This window comes from Rhizoctonia solani, chromosome 13 (genome assembly GCF_016906535.1).
Source record: "Rhizoctonia solani chromosome 13, complete sequence".
Lineage (NCBI taxonomy): Eukaryota > Fungi > Basidiomycota > Agaricomycetes > Cantharellales > Ceratobasidiaceae > Rhizoctonia > Rhizoctonia solani.
In genome coordinates, this window is record NC_057382.1 from 740,259 (window position 1) to 758,147 (window position 17,889).

Consider the following 17,889-nt stretch of genomic DNA (forward strand, 5'->3'; position numbering starts at 1 on the left):
ATGAATATGATCATTTTTAACATACTAGTGGTGGCTGTCGTAACCCATATCTGGAAGGGTTATTGCCATATATATCCACTGTCAAATATATATATAGTATATGTGGTGCACAGTGATATATGAATAATATATGTTGCTGGGGGACATTGCACTCCCCCTGCCCCCCTTGCCACAGGCCAATGTTAAGGGAGCCTGTGGGCAAGGTCTGAATAATATATTATTATAGAAGAGATTATGTCATCCCCCCCACCTCAAATCTGTAGTAGTTTAGTATAGTATTTGATAAAGGACTGGAGGGGGGGAGGTCATGTGACCCTGGTGGACTGTCAGTCTCTAAGTCATGAGCCCTTAGAGTAATGACAGTTCTGACTGCATATATGTGAGTATATGCGGCCTTCTAAAGACTGTGGAGTATTCTATTAGCAGGTGGCTTGGTCAGGAGACATGCCAGCAAAGGCATGGGTCATGACACTTATAAAAACCCTTAACCCAGGCCATTGTTGCCCTCTACCTCTATCCATACCCCTTGGGCCTTTGTTGCCCCTCTACCCTGTTTCATAGTCTATTGGTGATAGGGCCATGGACTTAAAGCCCCAACTTGTATCATAGGTCCAAGCTTAGTTGTGACACCCACTAGATCCATCCCTGGGCTTTACCAGCCCACTCCAGTCAAACCTCCCCTACCCCCCATGTCCACACTCTACTTGGCCCCCTCTGTCCAAATGCCTATGCCTCCCCCTCCAGCTCTGGTTACAGCTGCTGCCCCTCAGTAGGCAGCTGTCAAAATAGATCACCTGAATCCTTACAAAGGGAAGATTGGGAGCAATGCCAAGCAATGGCTTACCTGCATGCTTGCATGGGTTTGCCTAAACCAAAGGATGTTTCCCTCCCAAGGGGAAATCCTTTTGTTCCTCCTGATGAACATGGAGGACTAAGCTTGTGCTTGGGTGCACCCCCACCTAGACCAATTAGGGTCTCACTGGGCCATCATCCAAACCACAGATGACTTGAAAGGGAATTCTTGGCAGCTTTTGGGGATCCAGGTGCCACTTGGGCTGCAGAGCAAAAAATCACTACACTCACCCAAACCAGCACTTGTGCCAATTATATCACCAGGTTCCACACCCTGGCAATGGAGTTAGACTAGAACAATGCAGCCCTCAGTGGCCAATTTGCACAAGGCCTCCACTGGGAGATCAGTAGACAAATTGCAACTCACAAATGTTGCCCCACCATGCTCCTGGAGCTGCAGAATGCAGCTCTTGTCATTGACAATGCCCTCTGTGAGGAGTGTGCCAGCCACCTGCCAAAGGGTATCAAGTCTGGAAGCACCTCCACCCCCAACAGGGGGCAAGTACCAGCTATCAGGCCAGTACACCAAAACAACTCTCCAACAACCTTAACTTTGTCTTGGAGGAAGAGCAAAACTGTTACAATCCCCTAAAACTATACCACTGGATTCGCCTCATTTTTCTCATATTTTTACTATTTTTTACGAACTCGTTATCTTATGTTTTTTAGTCACGTGATCTCGGCGCTTATTAAGCCGAGATGCCGCGCCAAGATGCCGTGCCAAGGGCGCTTAGGAGAAATCCACGCTTCTGCGCAGCCTGCAGCATGCTTCTCATTTCACACATATACTTCCTTTCACACAAGCACAGACCATGTAAATAGTACACGTACTTCTATATATACAGCAGGAAAATTGCTTGGAGACCCCAAGTCAATTTTACCTTGTCTCATATTCATTGAGGAGGACATCCAGCCAGCTAAGTAGCCGGCCCCCTTAGTCATCAGAAGTAACCCCCCTTACCTTACTCATCACACCTCCCAGGCCTAAGGCCCCCTTGCAGTAGTATAGAAATAGCAGACCGCCTTAAGCAGTATTAGGATAGCCTAGATACATAGTTACGTAAGCAGTGTCTGTAGTAGTACGGCCGTAAGCGCCCATCCACTAGCGTGTGACCAACCTTACAGTTGGGTCACAACAAAAACCACCACCATGCTGAAGGCGCATGCATCATGTCATAAACAGAGGAAAATAGAGCTAGCTGGAATTGAACCAGCTTGACTGCTAAGCCATAGAGCCCTATTATTCCTCTGCTGACAACCCATGATTACACCTGCTACCCCCCAAATTTGGGCTTGTGCCAGCATGCAACCACTTGTACTGGTCATGTGGCTGTGTCCAGGACACATCAAATGTGGTAAAATGGGGCACAAATTTGCCAAATGTTGCATGGGATGGAAGGCAACCTGTAAGGAGGACAAGGGGAAGCCTAATGAAACTGCCAAGATTGGCAAAGAGTCTGGACCTGTTGTAGACACACACAATACCACAGGATTTATTCCAATTTTCTCAAATTTAAACAAAGACAAACAAAGAACATTTTCAATCACATGATCTTGGTGCTTATATTATATGCTTAGTGCCAAGCCATGTCCCCATCTGCACTTACTCATCATGTGTAGCCACCTCCACCTGATGACATCACTATGACATGTCAGTGACATGTATGCATGAGTAAGGCTGCAGTCAGAGCAGGGTTCTTATTGGTTATGGTTTTGCATATTGTAATTTGTAATTAGCTCACTCTATGTAATATATAAGAAGGCCAACCAACCATGGTAACACCCAGGTTGATTACCTCTCTTGTTGCAACCACTCAGTGTACAAGGGCCCTACTGCCCAGTAAAATACTTAGTTAGCTACATAGTCCCTACACTGCCTTAAGTGGCTTCTCTCCTGTACTTAGGTAGTTTACAATGCCTTACAGTGTCTTGTCACTGTAGATAGGTAGTTGTCATAGGTAGCTCCCACACTGCCTTAAGTGGTTTTACACCTGTACCCACTTGGCTGTAATCTGTTGTAGACACATTCAATACCACGGAATTTATTCCAAATTTCTCAAATTTAAACAAAGTTAAACAGACAACATTTCTAATCACGTGACTTTGGCGCTTATATCATACGTTAAGCGCCAAGCCACATCCCCATCCGCGCTTACTCATCATATGTAGCCACCTCCACCTGATGACATCACTATGACACATCAGTGACACGTATGCATGAGTAAGACCAACTGTGGAGCAGGGTTCTGATTTGATACAGTATTGCATATGATGTATTTGTAATTAGCTCTCCCCTGTAATATATAAGGAGGCCAACCAACCATGGTAACACCCAGGTTGATTACCTCTTGTTGCAATCCACTCAGTGTACAAGGGCCTTATAGCCCAGTAAATACTTAGTTAGCTACTTAGTTGTCTACACCACCTTAAGCGGCTTTGCCATTGTACTTAGATAGCTTGTCACCGCCTTAAGCAGTCTTGTTGTTGTAGGATAGTAGCTTGTTGCCGTAGATAGGACCATTGTTGCCTTAAGCAACTTTACCTCTTTGTACATTGCAGCCACAAGTGCCATCCCCTTGACATCCTAACAGATGTCTAGGACATAATCACCAGCTGCCTTGTTGTCCCAATGGACATTTAGGACAGGACCCAACTGGGGAAAAGACTAAGGGTACCTGCTGCTGCACACAAGGACCCCAAGGACTCTGGCTATATTGAAATCTGTTATATTACTAGTACCAATAGAATGTCACCACTCTTCACCATTTTGATTAAGCCAGATAAAGCAGAACATTTAGAAGCCCTGATTGATTCAGGCACTGTCCTAGATATCCTTAAGGGGCATCAAGGCAGCAGGCACTTGTGGCCATATGTACTGGTGAGGGAAACCGTGTAAGGCAGTGGCTATGCTACCTATGACAACTAACTACTGACTGCAGTGACCAAGGCCATAAGGGCATTGGCAAATTACCTAAGTACAGTGAGGAAGCTGCTTAAGGCAGTGACTATTGTCCTAGACATCTGTTGGGATGTTGAGGGGATGGCACTTGTGGCCACAGAGTACAACTATGAGAAAGTTGCTTAAGGCAACAGCAGATCTATCTATGGTGACAAGCAACTATCCTACAACAACAAGACTGCTTATGGCAGTAACAAGCTATCTAAGTACAATGACAAAGCCACTTAAGGCAGTTGTCATGACCTTCATTGGCATGACATGAATTTTTACTATTTTCTATCTTTTTTCTGAGACAGTTTCCTTTTTTGGTATATATTTATGACTCATCAAGATCACGTGACATATTTGATATATGATGTGAAATTGTAAATGACTCATTATTTAGTACTGTTGTTTTTGATGTGGCTTGCTTCATGTATTTAAACCAGGTCAAGTTGCTGCTAGAACAGCAAGACTTGACCTCTTTGTCAATTCATCCCCAGCTTACACCTTACCCCTTGCCCAGGCCCTTAGTTGGCCATTAGTGCACCTGACTTAAGAACCATATCCAGGCCTTTGTTGCCCTCTACCCACACTTCATATCCCCTGGGCCCTAGCCACCCCTCTACATAGTTTCATAGTCCATTGGTGATAGGGCCACGGACTTTAAGCCTCCTTGTACCATAGGTCCAAGCTGAGTCATGACAGTGGTGTAATCTACCTAAGTGACTAACTAAGTATTTACTGGACTGTAAGGTCCTTGTACACTGAGTAGGGATGCAACAAGAGGTAATCAACCTGGGTGTTACCATGGTTGGTTGGCCTCCTTATATATTACAGAGTGAAGCTATTTACAAATACAGAAGATGCAATACTATAACCAATAAGAACCCTGCTCTGCAGTTGGCCTTACCCATGCATACATGTCACTGATGTGTCATTGTGATGTCATTGGGTGGAGGTGGCTACACATGATGAGGTAATGTCATGAGCCACACCCCTATTGTGCCCTCTATTCACATACCAGGGCACTCATGGTACACACTACGGCCACCGGAAACACGCATATACTCGCACTTATGCACTCAGAACCCCCAGGTTCCCACATATAAGAGACTTATGGTCAACATGGCTGGACTTAGTGATATTCTCTAAGTCCAGGTCACATGACCTCCCCTCCTCCAGTCCTTTATCAAATACTATACTAAACTACTAAAGGAGGCGTCATCCATTGCCCACTACCTGGGTGTGGAGCACAGCTTTTTTTTGGTGCTTAGCCCGCTTTTCACAGTAAATGCTTGTTTTCTTGCTGACCAGACTAATTTCAAGTGATTGCTCTGGTAGTTCTGTTTGCATTTCTGTTGCATATATGTACATATAATTTTATTATTGATATCTTTAGTCCCCAAGCCTAAACATCCATTAGAGTAACCAGCGCCAGGGTTGGCACGTGAACAGAAACCAAGTGGCAATACATGACAGTGTGCACGTAAGTTGACTAACAGAGTCCAGGGGTCCACCAGCCTTAGCAGACAACTACTCATTCTCAATGGTAGCTAGTAAACAGAAAGCACAACCGCAGAGCTCCCTTTGGGAGGCCAGAAAATGGGTGGGCCATTCTAAGCTAATTAATCTTGAATTGAAGTGCTTATATCTTTTGATAGCAATGGCTGGAACAAGCCAATTCTGAAATTGACAAAATTGGAGAGAAAGATCCAATGGAGTACCCGGTCATAGATCCACAGACAGAGCAACCTGTAGGCAGTAGGAAGATTGAAATAATTGTCATAGGTTGGTCAAAAGTAAAGTATAGACTTTATAATTAACCAAAAAAATCCTTCAGAGCCAAGAGGCTCCCAAGTGGGCATGCCACCAGCTCCTAATCCACCTCATGACTCTGATGATTCCTCAGAGGATGAATCAGACCAAGAGGAACAAGCCACTGGATGGAAAACATACTACTGCCCCCCAACAATCCATGAAGCAGAGGCTGCACTCCAGAAAATTGATCAAGCTGTTTGGACTCCATGGCCATCAGGTGGCTATTTGTATGCAAGGTTGGATTGGGTCACCAATGAGCATTATTCTGCAATCAAGGCTTGCTTGAATCAATTCCTCATGGCCAGCCCCAAGGGGAAGAGATTCATTGAGGCGTCAAAAGATGCAGCACAAGTTCAAGGGTGGAAAGAAACTTACACTCAAACCATCCGCAAATGGACCCAACATTCCATACAAACAGGTTGTCTACCCAGCAATCATCAAGGATGGTGGAATGTGTCAATACTTGAGGATGAAGATATTTCAGGCAAAATAAAGCTGCACTTACAGCAAATTGGAAAACTTGCCTGTGCACAAGATGTTGTCAAGTTTTTACAGGATCCTGAAGTCCGTGATTGGCTTGGTATCACCAAAAAGATCAGTATGTGGACTGCTCAATGTTGGTTGTCTTGTGCTGGATTCTGTTGGCGCTCAGAGCCTAAAGGTCAATACTTTGACAGGCATGAACGCAAAGATGTTGTCACATACCAGCAACAAACATACATCCCCTTTATAAAGGCTCTGGAGCGGCGGCAAACAATTTACAACCAGGATGGAATCCCAGATCCCACCCGTCCAATGAGTTGATTTTCTTTGCAAATGACTGCTGGACGGTCTGGTGGGTGTATATTGGTGAACATCCAACCCTGTTCAAAAAAGGGGAGGGTTGTAGTATCATGATTGCCAACTTTGTATGTGCAGAGCTGGGGTGGTTGCGTGGACAAAACAGGTGAGTGAAGAAAGGTGTTTACAAAGACTCATGATTTGAACTCACATGGAGCAGTGAATCGGCAAGGGTTGCAATGTATCTGGGAGCCAACAAGGATGGTTATTTTACAAACAAGCGTGTGGTCTTGCAGCTACAAGACGCAATCAAAATTGTCCAAGAACACTTCCCACAATTTACTCACGTGTTTGTGTACAACAATGCTCCCTACCATACAAAATACTCCACATCATTGCTCTGTGCTCAGGGAATGCCCAAAGGACCATTGATGGACTGGCCATACTACAAGGATGCAGAGAATAATCAAGTATTTGTGCCAATGGAAGATGGCCAACTACCCAATGGATCTCTCCAGTCATTCTATGATCCCAAAAACCCACAGTGCTTCAAGGGCATGGCGTGGATTTTGAAAGAGCGCAGACTAGCTCATATTTCCAAGAAGAACACTCAATGCACTAATTTCAAGTGTCCCAAGGGGAAGACCAACTGCTGCTGTTGTTGCGCCATGGTCAACCAACCCAACTTCAAGTCATGTGACTCATGTCTACAAGAGACAGCTTGCAAACTTGGGACTCAAGTGATGTTTCTGCCAAAATACCACTGCAAGTTAACCTTAATTGAGCAGATATGGGGGCAAGCTAAACAGAGTTATTGTGACTACCCACTGTCAAGTAACCCAAAGGTGCTCAAAGAGAATGCCCTCATAGCCATGGACGGTGTTGAGCTTCTTTTGATGTGGAAGTAAGTTTTCTCAGCACCTTTTCAGCACTTTCAATTAATGTGCTTTAAAGGTTTGGTGCTTGATTGGAACACTTTGTTGATGGGTATCATAGTGGACTGAGCAGGTTGCAAGCAATTGATTGGGCTACAAAGAAATTCAAACACCATTGGGGACCACCAGAGCACATTCACTTTGATAATATTGCTCCTGGTTATGTACTAGCGGGGAGAAAAAGTTTGGAAATGCCGGCACGTGATGGCCCAGAATTTGTACAATACATCTTACTATGTCTCGCAAACGCGGTCAAGAGCTCCCTGTGACTCGTCGAGCTCAAATAATTACACTACACAATGAGGGCAATTCATATCCTGAAATACTTGCAAAAACTGGTGTTCCCCCATCTGTGGCATGCAAAACTGTTAAACGTTGGGAAACATACGGCACCCTTGCCTCCTTGCCTCGATCTGGCCGCCCACGCAAATTCTCACCTCGATTGTGCCGTCTAGTCATTTGTACCCTCCTTTGCCATCGTTTTGAGCCATATTCATCTATTGCTACTAGAGTAGGTAATGGCCTTACTGCTGTGCAAGTCAAGTACATTGCCCAGAGCCGGCGCTACCGCCGATATGTTGCACGCCGAAAGCCATTCTTAGATAAGCAAAAGGTCCTAAAGCGTCTAGAATGGGCTTGCGTGAACCGGTTTAGGAACTGGGATGAAGCCATTTGGACTGACAAGCTCCAGTTGGGGACCGGCGATCACTCAGTTCACCCAATGGTCACCCGGAAACCCGGAGAGGCATATCTCCCGGAATGCCTAGCCCCAACCTTTCAAAGTGGCCATGAAGCATTAATGGTATGGGGGTGTATCTCCCATGGGTATAAGGGGCCACTTATCCAACTGGAGATGGCTCCCCGGCTGCAATTGCGTAATGGGAGGTGGAGGGGGGGAGGGTTCAACTCAGAAGGATATGTTATGCAGGTCCTAAATGGTCCACTTAAGGACTTCATTGCACAGATGGAGAAAGTCAAGGGACACAGGATGCTAGTAGTTGAAGATGGGGCCCCGGCACACAAAGGAAAGCTAGCCAAACAGGCTTGTGAAGAACTTGGTATTAAACACATTGCACACCCCCCAAGTTCACCAGACCTAAACCCAATAGAACCATTATGGATGGAACTTAAGCGACGTGTGTACAGTACCCCTGGGGCCCGAAGAAGTCTTGAGCACCTTTGGAATGCCACTGAAGCTGCCTGGAAATCCTTCACAGCAGATGATATCAATAAGTACACACGGAAAATGCCATCTTGGGTAACAGCTTTAGTTAAGTCAAAGGGACTCCCAACAAAATTCTAACACTTGTTTATCTCTCCTACTGTATTTTAACCAATGTATTTCCTGTTTCTATATACTACATTCATGCGGCCGGGGGAGAGCAAGTTTTCTTTTAGCGCCCAAATCACGCGCCATTTCCAAACTTTTTTCCTCCGCTAGTACATACAAATGAAATTGAGTAAACGCACAACTTGGATAGATGGTTGACCTGAAACATATATGCATGAACCACCAGCCAGCCCCTGGACTCCGTTAGTCAACTTACGCGTGCACCGTCATGTATTGCCACTTGGTTTCTGTTCACATGCCAACCCTGGCGCTGGTTACTCTAACGGATGTTTAGGCTTGGGGACTAAAGATATCAATAATAAAATTATATGTACATATATGCAACAGAAATGCAAACAGAACTACCAGAGCTGTCACAACTCAGCTTGGACCTATGGTACAAGAAGATTTAAAGTCTGTGGCCCTATCACCAATAGACTATGAAAGCAAGAGGGGCAACAAAGGCCCAAGGGATATGGTTATGGGTAGAGGGCAACAAGGGCCTGGGTTATGATGCTTAATAAGGTGCACTAATGCTCAACAAGGGAGCAGGGCAAAGGGTAGGTGAGAACTGGGGATGAATTGACAAAGAGGTCAAGTCTTGCTGTTTAGCGGCAACTTGACCTGGTTTAAATACATGAAGAAAGCCACATCAAAAACAACAGTACTAAACAACAAGTCATTTACAATTTCACATCATATATCAAATATGTCACGTGATCTTGATGAGTCATAAATATATACCAAAAAAGGAAACTGTCTCAGAAAAAAGATAGAAAATAGTAAAAATTCATGTCATGCCAATGAAGGTCATGACAAGAGCAATCACTTGAAATTAGTCTGGTCAGCAAGAAAACAAGTGTTTACTGTGAAAAGCAGGCTAAGCGCCAAAAAAAAGCCGTGCTCCATGTTATGGAATGACTAATTTAGACATATGCGCCCCTAATTGCCAATAGTGAATAGTGCGAACTGGAGTAATCATACTTGCTCTATCCAAATATGGGCATGAATATTACTATATTTGGAAACTGGCGGTGCTACAAGACCTTTTATACTTTATTTCCTCATTGCGCTTGCATATATACACGTCTGATTATGCGAAGTGGTCATAATATTATTTCTATGATTTATAGCATTTTTTGTATCATACATTCACATGTAGGAACGGTACTTATAGACCATAGAACAAGTGCAAGTAAGCATGCAAGCGCCGGCGCTTAGTAATTGCAAATAAGCGCCAAAGGTCGGCGGGGCGCGCCGACGCCGATATCTCGGCGGGAAATAGGCATATTACTATGCGGACAAATACCAATAGGTCGGAGGCTCCAGCATCTCAGTTCCTAAAAAGGAATCGTCTGATTCTGAGCTAAATTGATGGAGATACTAACCATTTAAGTTTCTAGCTTTTTCTATGAGATCCTACCTTGCCTCAAGGTTATTTTTAGCATTCACACTAATGTAATTTAGTCATGTATGCTCTAGAACATTCTGTAAATAGCCTTGAGTCTATCCCACTAGGACTTATTGGGACTAATTGGTCTTTATGTATCAAATAGCTCAGACTGTACCTCTCATGTAACTTCCTCTTTTGTACATCATGTATATAGTTATTTGTTCTCCCTCTGGGGTATACAAACCCCCTGAGGGAGACCCTTTGAATACAACCTTCTTTTCATCCCATTCTTACCCCTTGTGTGAACTTGAAGATCTATTAGATCTTCTTTAGTTAGTTTAGAGTGTCTTATTTTGCTTTCTTAGCCTCTTAAGCTCACTGAACTTAACCTGTAAGGTATCTCGGCGCATATAGCCTCTAGCAAGGTCCCAACAGATACTGGGTAGCTAGGAAAGGCTCTAGGGCAACCCTGAACCTCTTGAGTAAGTCAGTTGGGAGAGTTTAAGGCCTTGAGAGCGGCATATACACCTTAACTGAGTGCAATCTCAGTCAAATAAATTACTAACAAATCCAGATAAATTGTAGTAGGTAACTGAGACTCAATACTAACTTTCATACTATAGGTATAAGCATAACCAACCACCTGTATCTGCAGTAATTGCTTGATTACTTGTTAAGTGTAGGGATCACCCTGATTGCTAACCTAATTTACCCTTATATAGCTAGTCTATTGCCTTTTATATCCATAGATAACTGATCTATTAATCACTTTATTATATTTTGTACTTAATCACATAGTCCCTAAAACCCTACTCTATAACACTCCACACCCAGGTGGTGGGCAATGGATGACACCTCCTTTACAGATTTGAGGTGGGCAGGGATGACATAATCTCTTCTATAATGATATAATATTCAGACCTTGCCCACAGGCTCCCTTAACATTGGCCTGCAGCAAGGGGGGCAGGGGGAGTGCAATGTCCCCCAGCAACATATATTATTCATATATCACTGTGCATTGTATATACTATATATATCTTTGACAGTGGATATATATGGTAATAACCCCTCCAGATATGGGTTATGAAATTGAAAACAAGCTGCTTACCTATACCCAGTATATATACTTATATGTGTATATGTATTGCCTATAAGGGATATAGGGATGACTAATGCCCCTACATCAATGATGCACAACATATTGTCCCAACAACACAACTTCAGATTACCATTTATGGTAACTCACCTTCCTAATTAGGAAAGAGACATAACTTGAAGAAGACTTTCAAGACAAATAGAGACTAAGCAACCTAGACTTACCAAAAATGGCAATCCCCTTTCCAAATTAGGAAAGAAGATGAAATGGATGGATGACTAAGCTTAGTTGGCCAAACTTTGATGAGTCAGCAGACAAATCACATGATCAACTCATTGATGACAAATCAAGTATGACTAAGCATGATGACAATTGCTTAGTCAGCAATTACTCAACTCAGCCACAAGTCACATGACTGTGGTTATGAATGATTAGTCACCAAGTACTACCTGCACTGCCACAATCACATGATGATGGCTGTGCTCAATCTCTGGGTAAAACTGGGCCGGATTGGGGAATAGGATAATCATATAAGGAAATTGGATGAGTCATACTTATATTGTGGCTGTGCATGCCAAGAGTATGAGTCATACTTAAGTGGTGCTCCATGTGATCATGTGCTAAAAATAGAACCAACTCCACCAAGACCTCACCTCACAGGTGTATTTCTTGGCATCTGATTGGCTAATCAAGCACTGCCACATGGTTCTTTGACCCATACTGCTTCTTGAGGCTGTGCTACAGCTCCAAGAGGCTGTGCTCCTATTTGAAATATGTATATAGACCCAAGTGATGCCCCAGTATACATAGGGGTGGAACAAGCTGCTTAGAAAGCCAGCTTGTTTTCCCTTGTCTTACAACCTATAGGGACAAGCAGGTGCTGCTACACCTGAAAAAGAGCAACTGAGTGATTAAATTCAAATTCAACTATCAACAACTGTCAACAAAAGGTCTCCACTGATCCTTCTATCTGATTAGTGATAAGAAGTACTATCAGAGTCTTCTCATCACCTGGACCCTAGGTGTCCATTACTTTACTTGCAAACAGCTAAAGACCTCTTTGTGGGTTGCGCTATTTTGCTTTGATCAATAGAAGCTCTTTGAGTATTCTATTTGAAGAAGATACTGAGGTATCATTGATTACCAATTAAGATAGCCTTATCTTAAAGAACCACTTCTTGAAACACATGTCTGCCACTCCTGAACCTGACAGTGCCACAGTGGGTACAGATATTAGAAGAAACCCTACTAGAACCAGTCAATCTTCAACCTTTGATGAAGGACCAGCAAGAAGGAGGGGAATCTCAGGAACCTCATCTGTAGGAACCTCTAGAGCCTCTTCTCCTACCTATACAGCAAGGGGACCATCTGTCATGCCAGGATCAATGCCTGGCTCTGAGGATGAAACTACTGTGATTGAGGATGATAGTACAGTAGAAAACCCTAGCATTATGATTACTGACACTTCTAGCTTAGAACCCATAGTAGTGCAGGATACACCTCCTACACTACCAGCCACTCATATCCAGCCTTCCAACAGATCTTCTGTCACTATAGAAGACATTACTGCCCAGGAAGTGGATACCACTCTTAGGAGACACAACCTTACTGGTACCACCATAAGACAACCAAGAAAAAGAAGCACTTCCAATATGGGGTACCATGAAACAGCCCTACAGAGCATCCCTGCATCCATTACATCTAGTAGGAGAACAAGCCCTGTAGAGCTTGACCAAAAGCTTGGGGAACCAACACTGGGTCACCAACCAACAGCATTAATTGCACACCAGCCACAACCCCAGATACCTATGCAGGGGTTACCTATATCCAGGGCTGCTATAGCTGACTATGAGGCCAAGAGCCATCAGGTGATGCCTCAAGTCAGGGTAGAAGCAGCCATCAGCAGTGCCATCAATGATATCAAAGATGACATTGCCTTGAAGATGGGCCCTATCAAATACATACATGCTAATAGCTCTGAAAGTGCAGCTGCCCTGAGACAAGTGGGCAGAGATGTAGCAGACCTCAACCTGCAGACCAACTATATAAGAAGGAAATTAGGTGAAGTCTCTGAGGAGCAAAGAGCAGCTCAAACAGCCCATAACCACCTGGTAAATCAAGTAGAGGATCTACAAGACAAGGTGGATGCATTGCCTCAACTCTTTCAGGATGTGCAATCCAGGATATCTACCATGGAGGAAAGACTTTTGGAAGCAATTTTGGAGGTAGACAGGAAGATAGGACTACCTAAAGAGCCAGAGCCAGAAGGAACTGAGACTGAAAGCAACAGTGAGGAAGAAGATGGTGATAGTCTTCATCTCTCTAGACAAAGACAGTCCTCTCCAGCCAGAAGAACCTCCATTCCAAAAGAAGCCAGACTTAAATAGCCAAATGCCTTCAATGGAAAAAGAGGTACTGAAGCTGAAACATTCATCATGAAGATGGAAATGTATTTCAAAGAGTACCCTGGTACCTTCACTGATAAAAGAAAGATCAGGGCCACCTTAACCAATATGGGAGAAGGTGAACCAGTCAAATGGGCCAGTCCCCTGATGCAGAAACATCTCAGTGATGAACATCATGAGTACCTGACTTCCTGGAATGCATTCAAAGCAGCATTCCTACTCAACTTCAGTGATCCATCCAAAAGGGATAGGGCTATTAGGGAGATCAATAGCCTAAAACAAACTGGATCAGCACAAATTTATGCCAGTCAATTCTGAATTTTAAAGGAAGATCTTGATTGGGATGAGAAAGCTCTCATTGACACCTTCAAAAAGGGACTCAAGATCAACCTGCAGTAAGAATTGATTTGCATGAAGATCACTACTCCTGAAATTGACAACTACTCTTTAGAGCAAATCATTGAAGTAGCCATCAGGACTGATGACATTCTTCAACAGGCAGCTTCAATCAAGGACACTACTACACCACCTAGCATCCTAAAGAAAGGAAAGACCAACAACTATAGACCTACAGAGAGGTTCCCTGCAGAGATTTTTCTGAGGAGAAGCCAAGCAGGTGAATGCCCAAAATGTGGGAGCAAGAATCACAGGATAAAACAATGCCCTGAGAAATTCTACAAACCTGACCCAGTACTGGGAAAGAGAGGGACAGAGAAAAGGATAGAGGAGGATTGTGAATCCATAGAGTCAAAAAATTACCAAGGGTCTCTGTAACCTTGTCAGAGACTCCCCTAGAACCCTCAGAGGATAGTGATGAAGTGTATATTATGAAAGGAACAAATGATACTCTATCCACTTACACTTCCATTGAGGGAATCATGGACCCCATCAAAACGCTTATTGACTCTGGCTCCTCACAAAACTTCATGGATATTACCTTTGCTAGGAACCTCAAGATTCCTTTGATTGAACTTCACTCCCCTAGGACAGTCATAGCCATTGATGGAAAAGAAGTAGAAGAAAAAATTTGATATAAGGCCATTCTAAACCTTATCATTGAAGGAAGAACCTTCTTCAGACAAACCTTTTATGCTATGCCACTAGGAGATACTCCACTCATCCTAGGTCTCTCCTGGCTAAGAAAAGCCAACCCTACCATCTGCTGGAGGGATTTCTCATTAAGCTACCAGGATGAGGAACCTATGAAAGGAAAACTGGCAGAGATAGGGGAACTCCCTCCTGAGATAGAAGACTTCCAAGATGTATTCTCTGAAGAGCTCTTTAAACAACTCCCTCAACACAGATCCTTTGATTGCTCCATTAACTTCAAGGAAGGGAGTGAACTTCCAAAACCTGCTAAAGCCTATCCCATGTCTCCAGCAGAGTCCAAAGCCATGAAAGAATATATGGAGAAGGAACTATTGGATGGGAAAATTGAACCAAGTCACTCTCCTATTGCTTCCCCATGCTTCTTTGTGAGGAAAGCTGATGGGGGACTGAGACTAGTAGTGGACTATAGGAAGATCAATGACATCACCATCACAGATCAATTCCCCATGCCCTTGCAGTCTGACCTTCTAGAAAAGGTCAAGGATGCCAAGATTTTCTCCAAACTTGATCTGAAATCAGGATACAATGACATCAGGATCAAAGCAGGGGAGGAATGGAAAACTGCTTTCAGGACAAAGGATGGTCTCTTTCAATATTGTGTGATGCCTTTTGGATTGAGAAATGCCCCTCAAATCTTCCAGAGGTTGATGAATCATATCTTCTATGACATGATTGATGTGTCAGTGATTATCTACTTAGATGATATACTGATCTACTCTAGGAATAGAGAAGAACACACCAAACATCTCAGGGAAGTACTTAGAAGAATCAGGGACAACAACCTGTACCTGAAACTTGCAAAGTGCCTATTCTACACCACTGAAGTAACCTATATTGGCATTGTGATCACCCCAGAAGGTATCTCCATGGAGAAAGAAAAGATCAAGGCAGTACAGGAATGGAAGGAACCTAAGACTGTCAAGCAACTGCAGTCTTTCATAGGATTTGCCAACTTCTACAGACACTTTATCAAGGACTTCAGCACTATTGTAAAACCCCTAACTCTGCTTACCAGGCAGGAAGTAAAGTGGAAGTGGGGTGAAGCTGAACAGCAAGCCTTTGATAGAGTCAATGAGGAAATTGGAAAGGACCCAGTACTTATTCACCCTGATGCCCAGAAACCTTACTTCTTGGAAACTGATGCCTCTGGAGTAGCTATGGGTGCTGTGCTTAGTCAAAGACACACTGATGGCTACCTACACCCTATTGCCTTCCTATCCAAGAGCTTTGATGATGCCCAGACTAACTATGACACACATGACAAGGAGCTACTAGCCATCATTACTTCCCTGGAACATTGGAGACTTTTCCTGGAAGGCACAACTGAGCCCATCACTGTCTACACTGATCACAAAAACCTGGAATACTGGAAGACAGCCCACACCTTCAACAGGGAACATGCAAGGTGGTACCAAATCCTATCACCTTTTAACTTCAACATTGTCTACAGACCTGGAAAAATGTCTGAGAAGCCTGATGCCCTATCAAGAAGACCTGATCACTTGGACATTCCCAACAAGGAACAAATAATGATTGATCCTAAACACTTCCTGGTAATGAAGGCAGAGGTAACAACAGACATTATTTCTCAGATCAGAGAGGCTCAGGATGAAGATGAGTCAATTCAAACACTGATTGCCACTGTCAAACACAAGGAAGAACTTCCTCCTAGTGTAGCAAAACAGTTTGCTAAATACCAATGGAAAGAAGAACTCCTATGGTATGAGGAAAGAATCTTTGTACCAGACAGCAAGGCCATCAGACTTGAACTCCTAGAACAGTACCATGACTCCCCCATTGCTGGCCATCAAGGGCAAGCACATACTTTGGAACTCCTGTCAAGAGACTATTACTGGCCAGGAATGAAAGCCCAAGTAAACAGATATGTGGAATCATGTGAAAACTGCCAAAGGAGTAAAGGCCACAAACATACAGCCCCTATAAGACCACTACCTATTCCAAGCAGGCCCTGGGAAGATATTGCCTATGACATGATAGTCAAACTCCCACTATCCAATGGATATGACAGTATTCTAGTGGTAATTGACCGCTTTTCAAAGCAGGCCCACTTTATTCCTTGCATAGAAAAAACCAATGCTAAGGAAATGGCTGAAATCTTTATCAAGGAAGTATGGAAGCTGCATGGTACCCCTAGGACAACAATCTCAGATAGAGGCAGGGTATTCAACAATGAATTCCAAAGGGCCTTATATGAGAAATTGGGAATAAAGCCTCTATACTCCACTGCCTATCACCCTGAGACAGATGGCCTTGCAGAAAGGACAAATCAATGGTTAGAGGGATTCTTGCGCAGCTACTGCAACTATGCACAAGATGATTGGGCAAAATGGCTACCTATAGCTGAGTTCTGTCACAACCATCAAGTCAATTCTGCAACTGGCAAATCAGCCTTTGAGACAGTATATGGGATGCACCCAAGATGGAATATTGCACCTACCACCTCCAATGTACCACATGCAGAAGATATGACCACACAAATGGAACTAATCTGGGATGAAGTCAAGGCCTCCATGGAGTTCCACAAAGCAAAGGAAATAGCACCCAGACAGGAATACAAAGTAGGAGATAAAGTGTGGCTAATGACCACCAATATCCAAACAAAGAGACCTGCAAAGAAACTGGACAACAAGAAAGCTGGACCCTTCACTATCACTGAAAAAATCTCATCCCATGCCTACAGACTAGACCTTCCTAATACCATAAAAATCCACAATGTCTTCCATCTCAACCTCCTGGCTCCCTTCAAAGAGGACACTGACTTCCACAGAAGATAGGTGAAACCTCCCCCCATCATAACAGAGGCAGGAGAAGAGGAGTATGAAGTGGAAAAGATTGTGGCATGGAAAAAGGACAAGGAGGGGCTGAGATATCAGGTCAGATGGAAAGGATATGATGAGCTAGAGGATACCATGGAGAGGGCTGAAAAGATTGCTCAACTGCCTGAGATTATGGAGAGATTCAAAAAGGAGTTCCCTGATGGGCCTCTACCTCCTGAAATCAAAACCCCAGGAAAGAAAAAGAGGACAATAAAGGGGAAACCTGCTTATATGAGTGTGTCTCACTCTAACAGATATGCACCTCTTCAAGTCCCCTAAAGAGGCGCAAAAGGGGGGGCAATGTCATGAGCCACACCCCTATTGTGCCCTCTATTCACATACCAGGGCACTCATGGTACACACTACGGCCACCGGAGACACGCATATACTCA

The 17,889-nt window shown here is 43.8% G+C and overlaps 5 protein-coding genes across 5 annotated transcripts; all 5 read left to right on the forward strand.

The window, feature by feature from the left end:
• Window positions 1–689: 689 nt before the first annotated feature.
• Window positions 690–1,147, forward strand: RhiXN_07079 (Retrotransposon gag protein; the record flags this gene model as incomplete). Its single annotated transcript, XM_043326895.1, has 3 exons — window positions 690–769; window positions 811–939; window positions 1,015–1,147. The coding sequence occupies 3 exons, from the start codon at window positions 690–692 to the stop codon at window positions 1,145–1,147; spliced, it is 342 nt and encodes a 113-aa protein (XP_043185367.1).
• A 4,192-nt stretch (window positions 1,148–5,339) lies between these two features.
• Window positions 5,340–7,358, forward strand: RhiXN_07080 (uncharacterized protein; the record flags this gene model as incomplete). The annotated part of the gene is made up of 6 exons (XM_043326896.1): window positions 5,340–5,399; window positions 5,455–5,581; window positions 5,634–6,209; window positions 6,530–6,557; window positions 6,612–7,295; window positions 7,346–7,358. The coding sequence occupies 6 exons, from the start codon at window positions 5,340–5,342 to the stop codon at window positions 7,356–7,358; spliced, it is 1,488 nt and encodes a 495-aa protein (XP_043185368.1).
• Window positions 7,359–7,561: 203 nt separating this feature from the next.
• RhiXN_07081 (DDE superfamily endonuclease) lies at window positions 7,562–8,629 on the forward strand (the record flags this gene model as incomplete). Its single annotated transcript, XM_043326897.1, has 1 exon — window positions 7,562–8,629. One exon carries the CDS (start codon window positions 7,562–7,564, stop codon window positions 8,627–8,629), a length of 1,068 nt encoding a protein of 355 aa, XP_043185369.1.
• A 3,703-nt stretch (window positions 8,630–12,332) lies between these two features.
• RhiXN_07082 (Retrotransposon-derived protein PEG10) lies at window positions 12,333–13,532 on the forward strand (the record flags this gene model as incomplete). Its single annotated transcript, XM_043326898.1, has 1 exon — window positions 12,333–13,532. One exon carries the CDS (start codon window positions 12,333–12,335, stop codon window positions 13,530–13,532), a length of 1,200 nt encoding a protein of 399 aa, XP_043185370.1.
• A 48-nt stretch (window positions 13,533–13,580) lies between these two features.
• RhiXN_07083 (Retrotransposable element Tf2 protein) lies at window positions 13,581–17,776 on the forward strand (the record flags this gene model as incomplete). Its single annotated transcript, XM_043326899.1, has 4 exons — window positions 13,581–13,857; window positions 14,002–14,166; window positions 14,655–17,395; window positions 17,456–17,776. The coding sequence occupies 4 exons, from the start codon at window positions 13,581–13,583 to the stop codon at window positions 17,774–17,776; spliced, it is 3,504 nt and encodes a 1,167-aa protein (XP_043185371.1).
• Window positions 17,777–17,889: the final 113 nt, after the last annotated feature.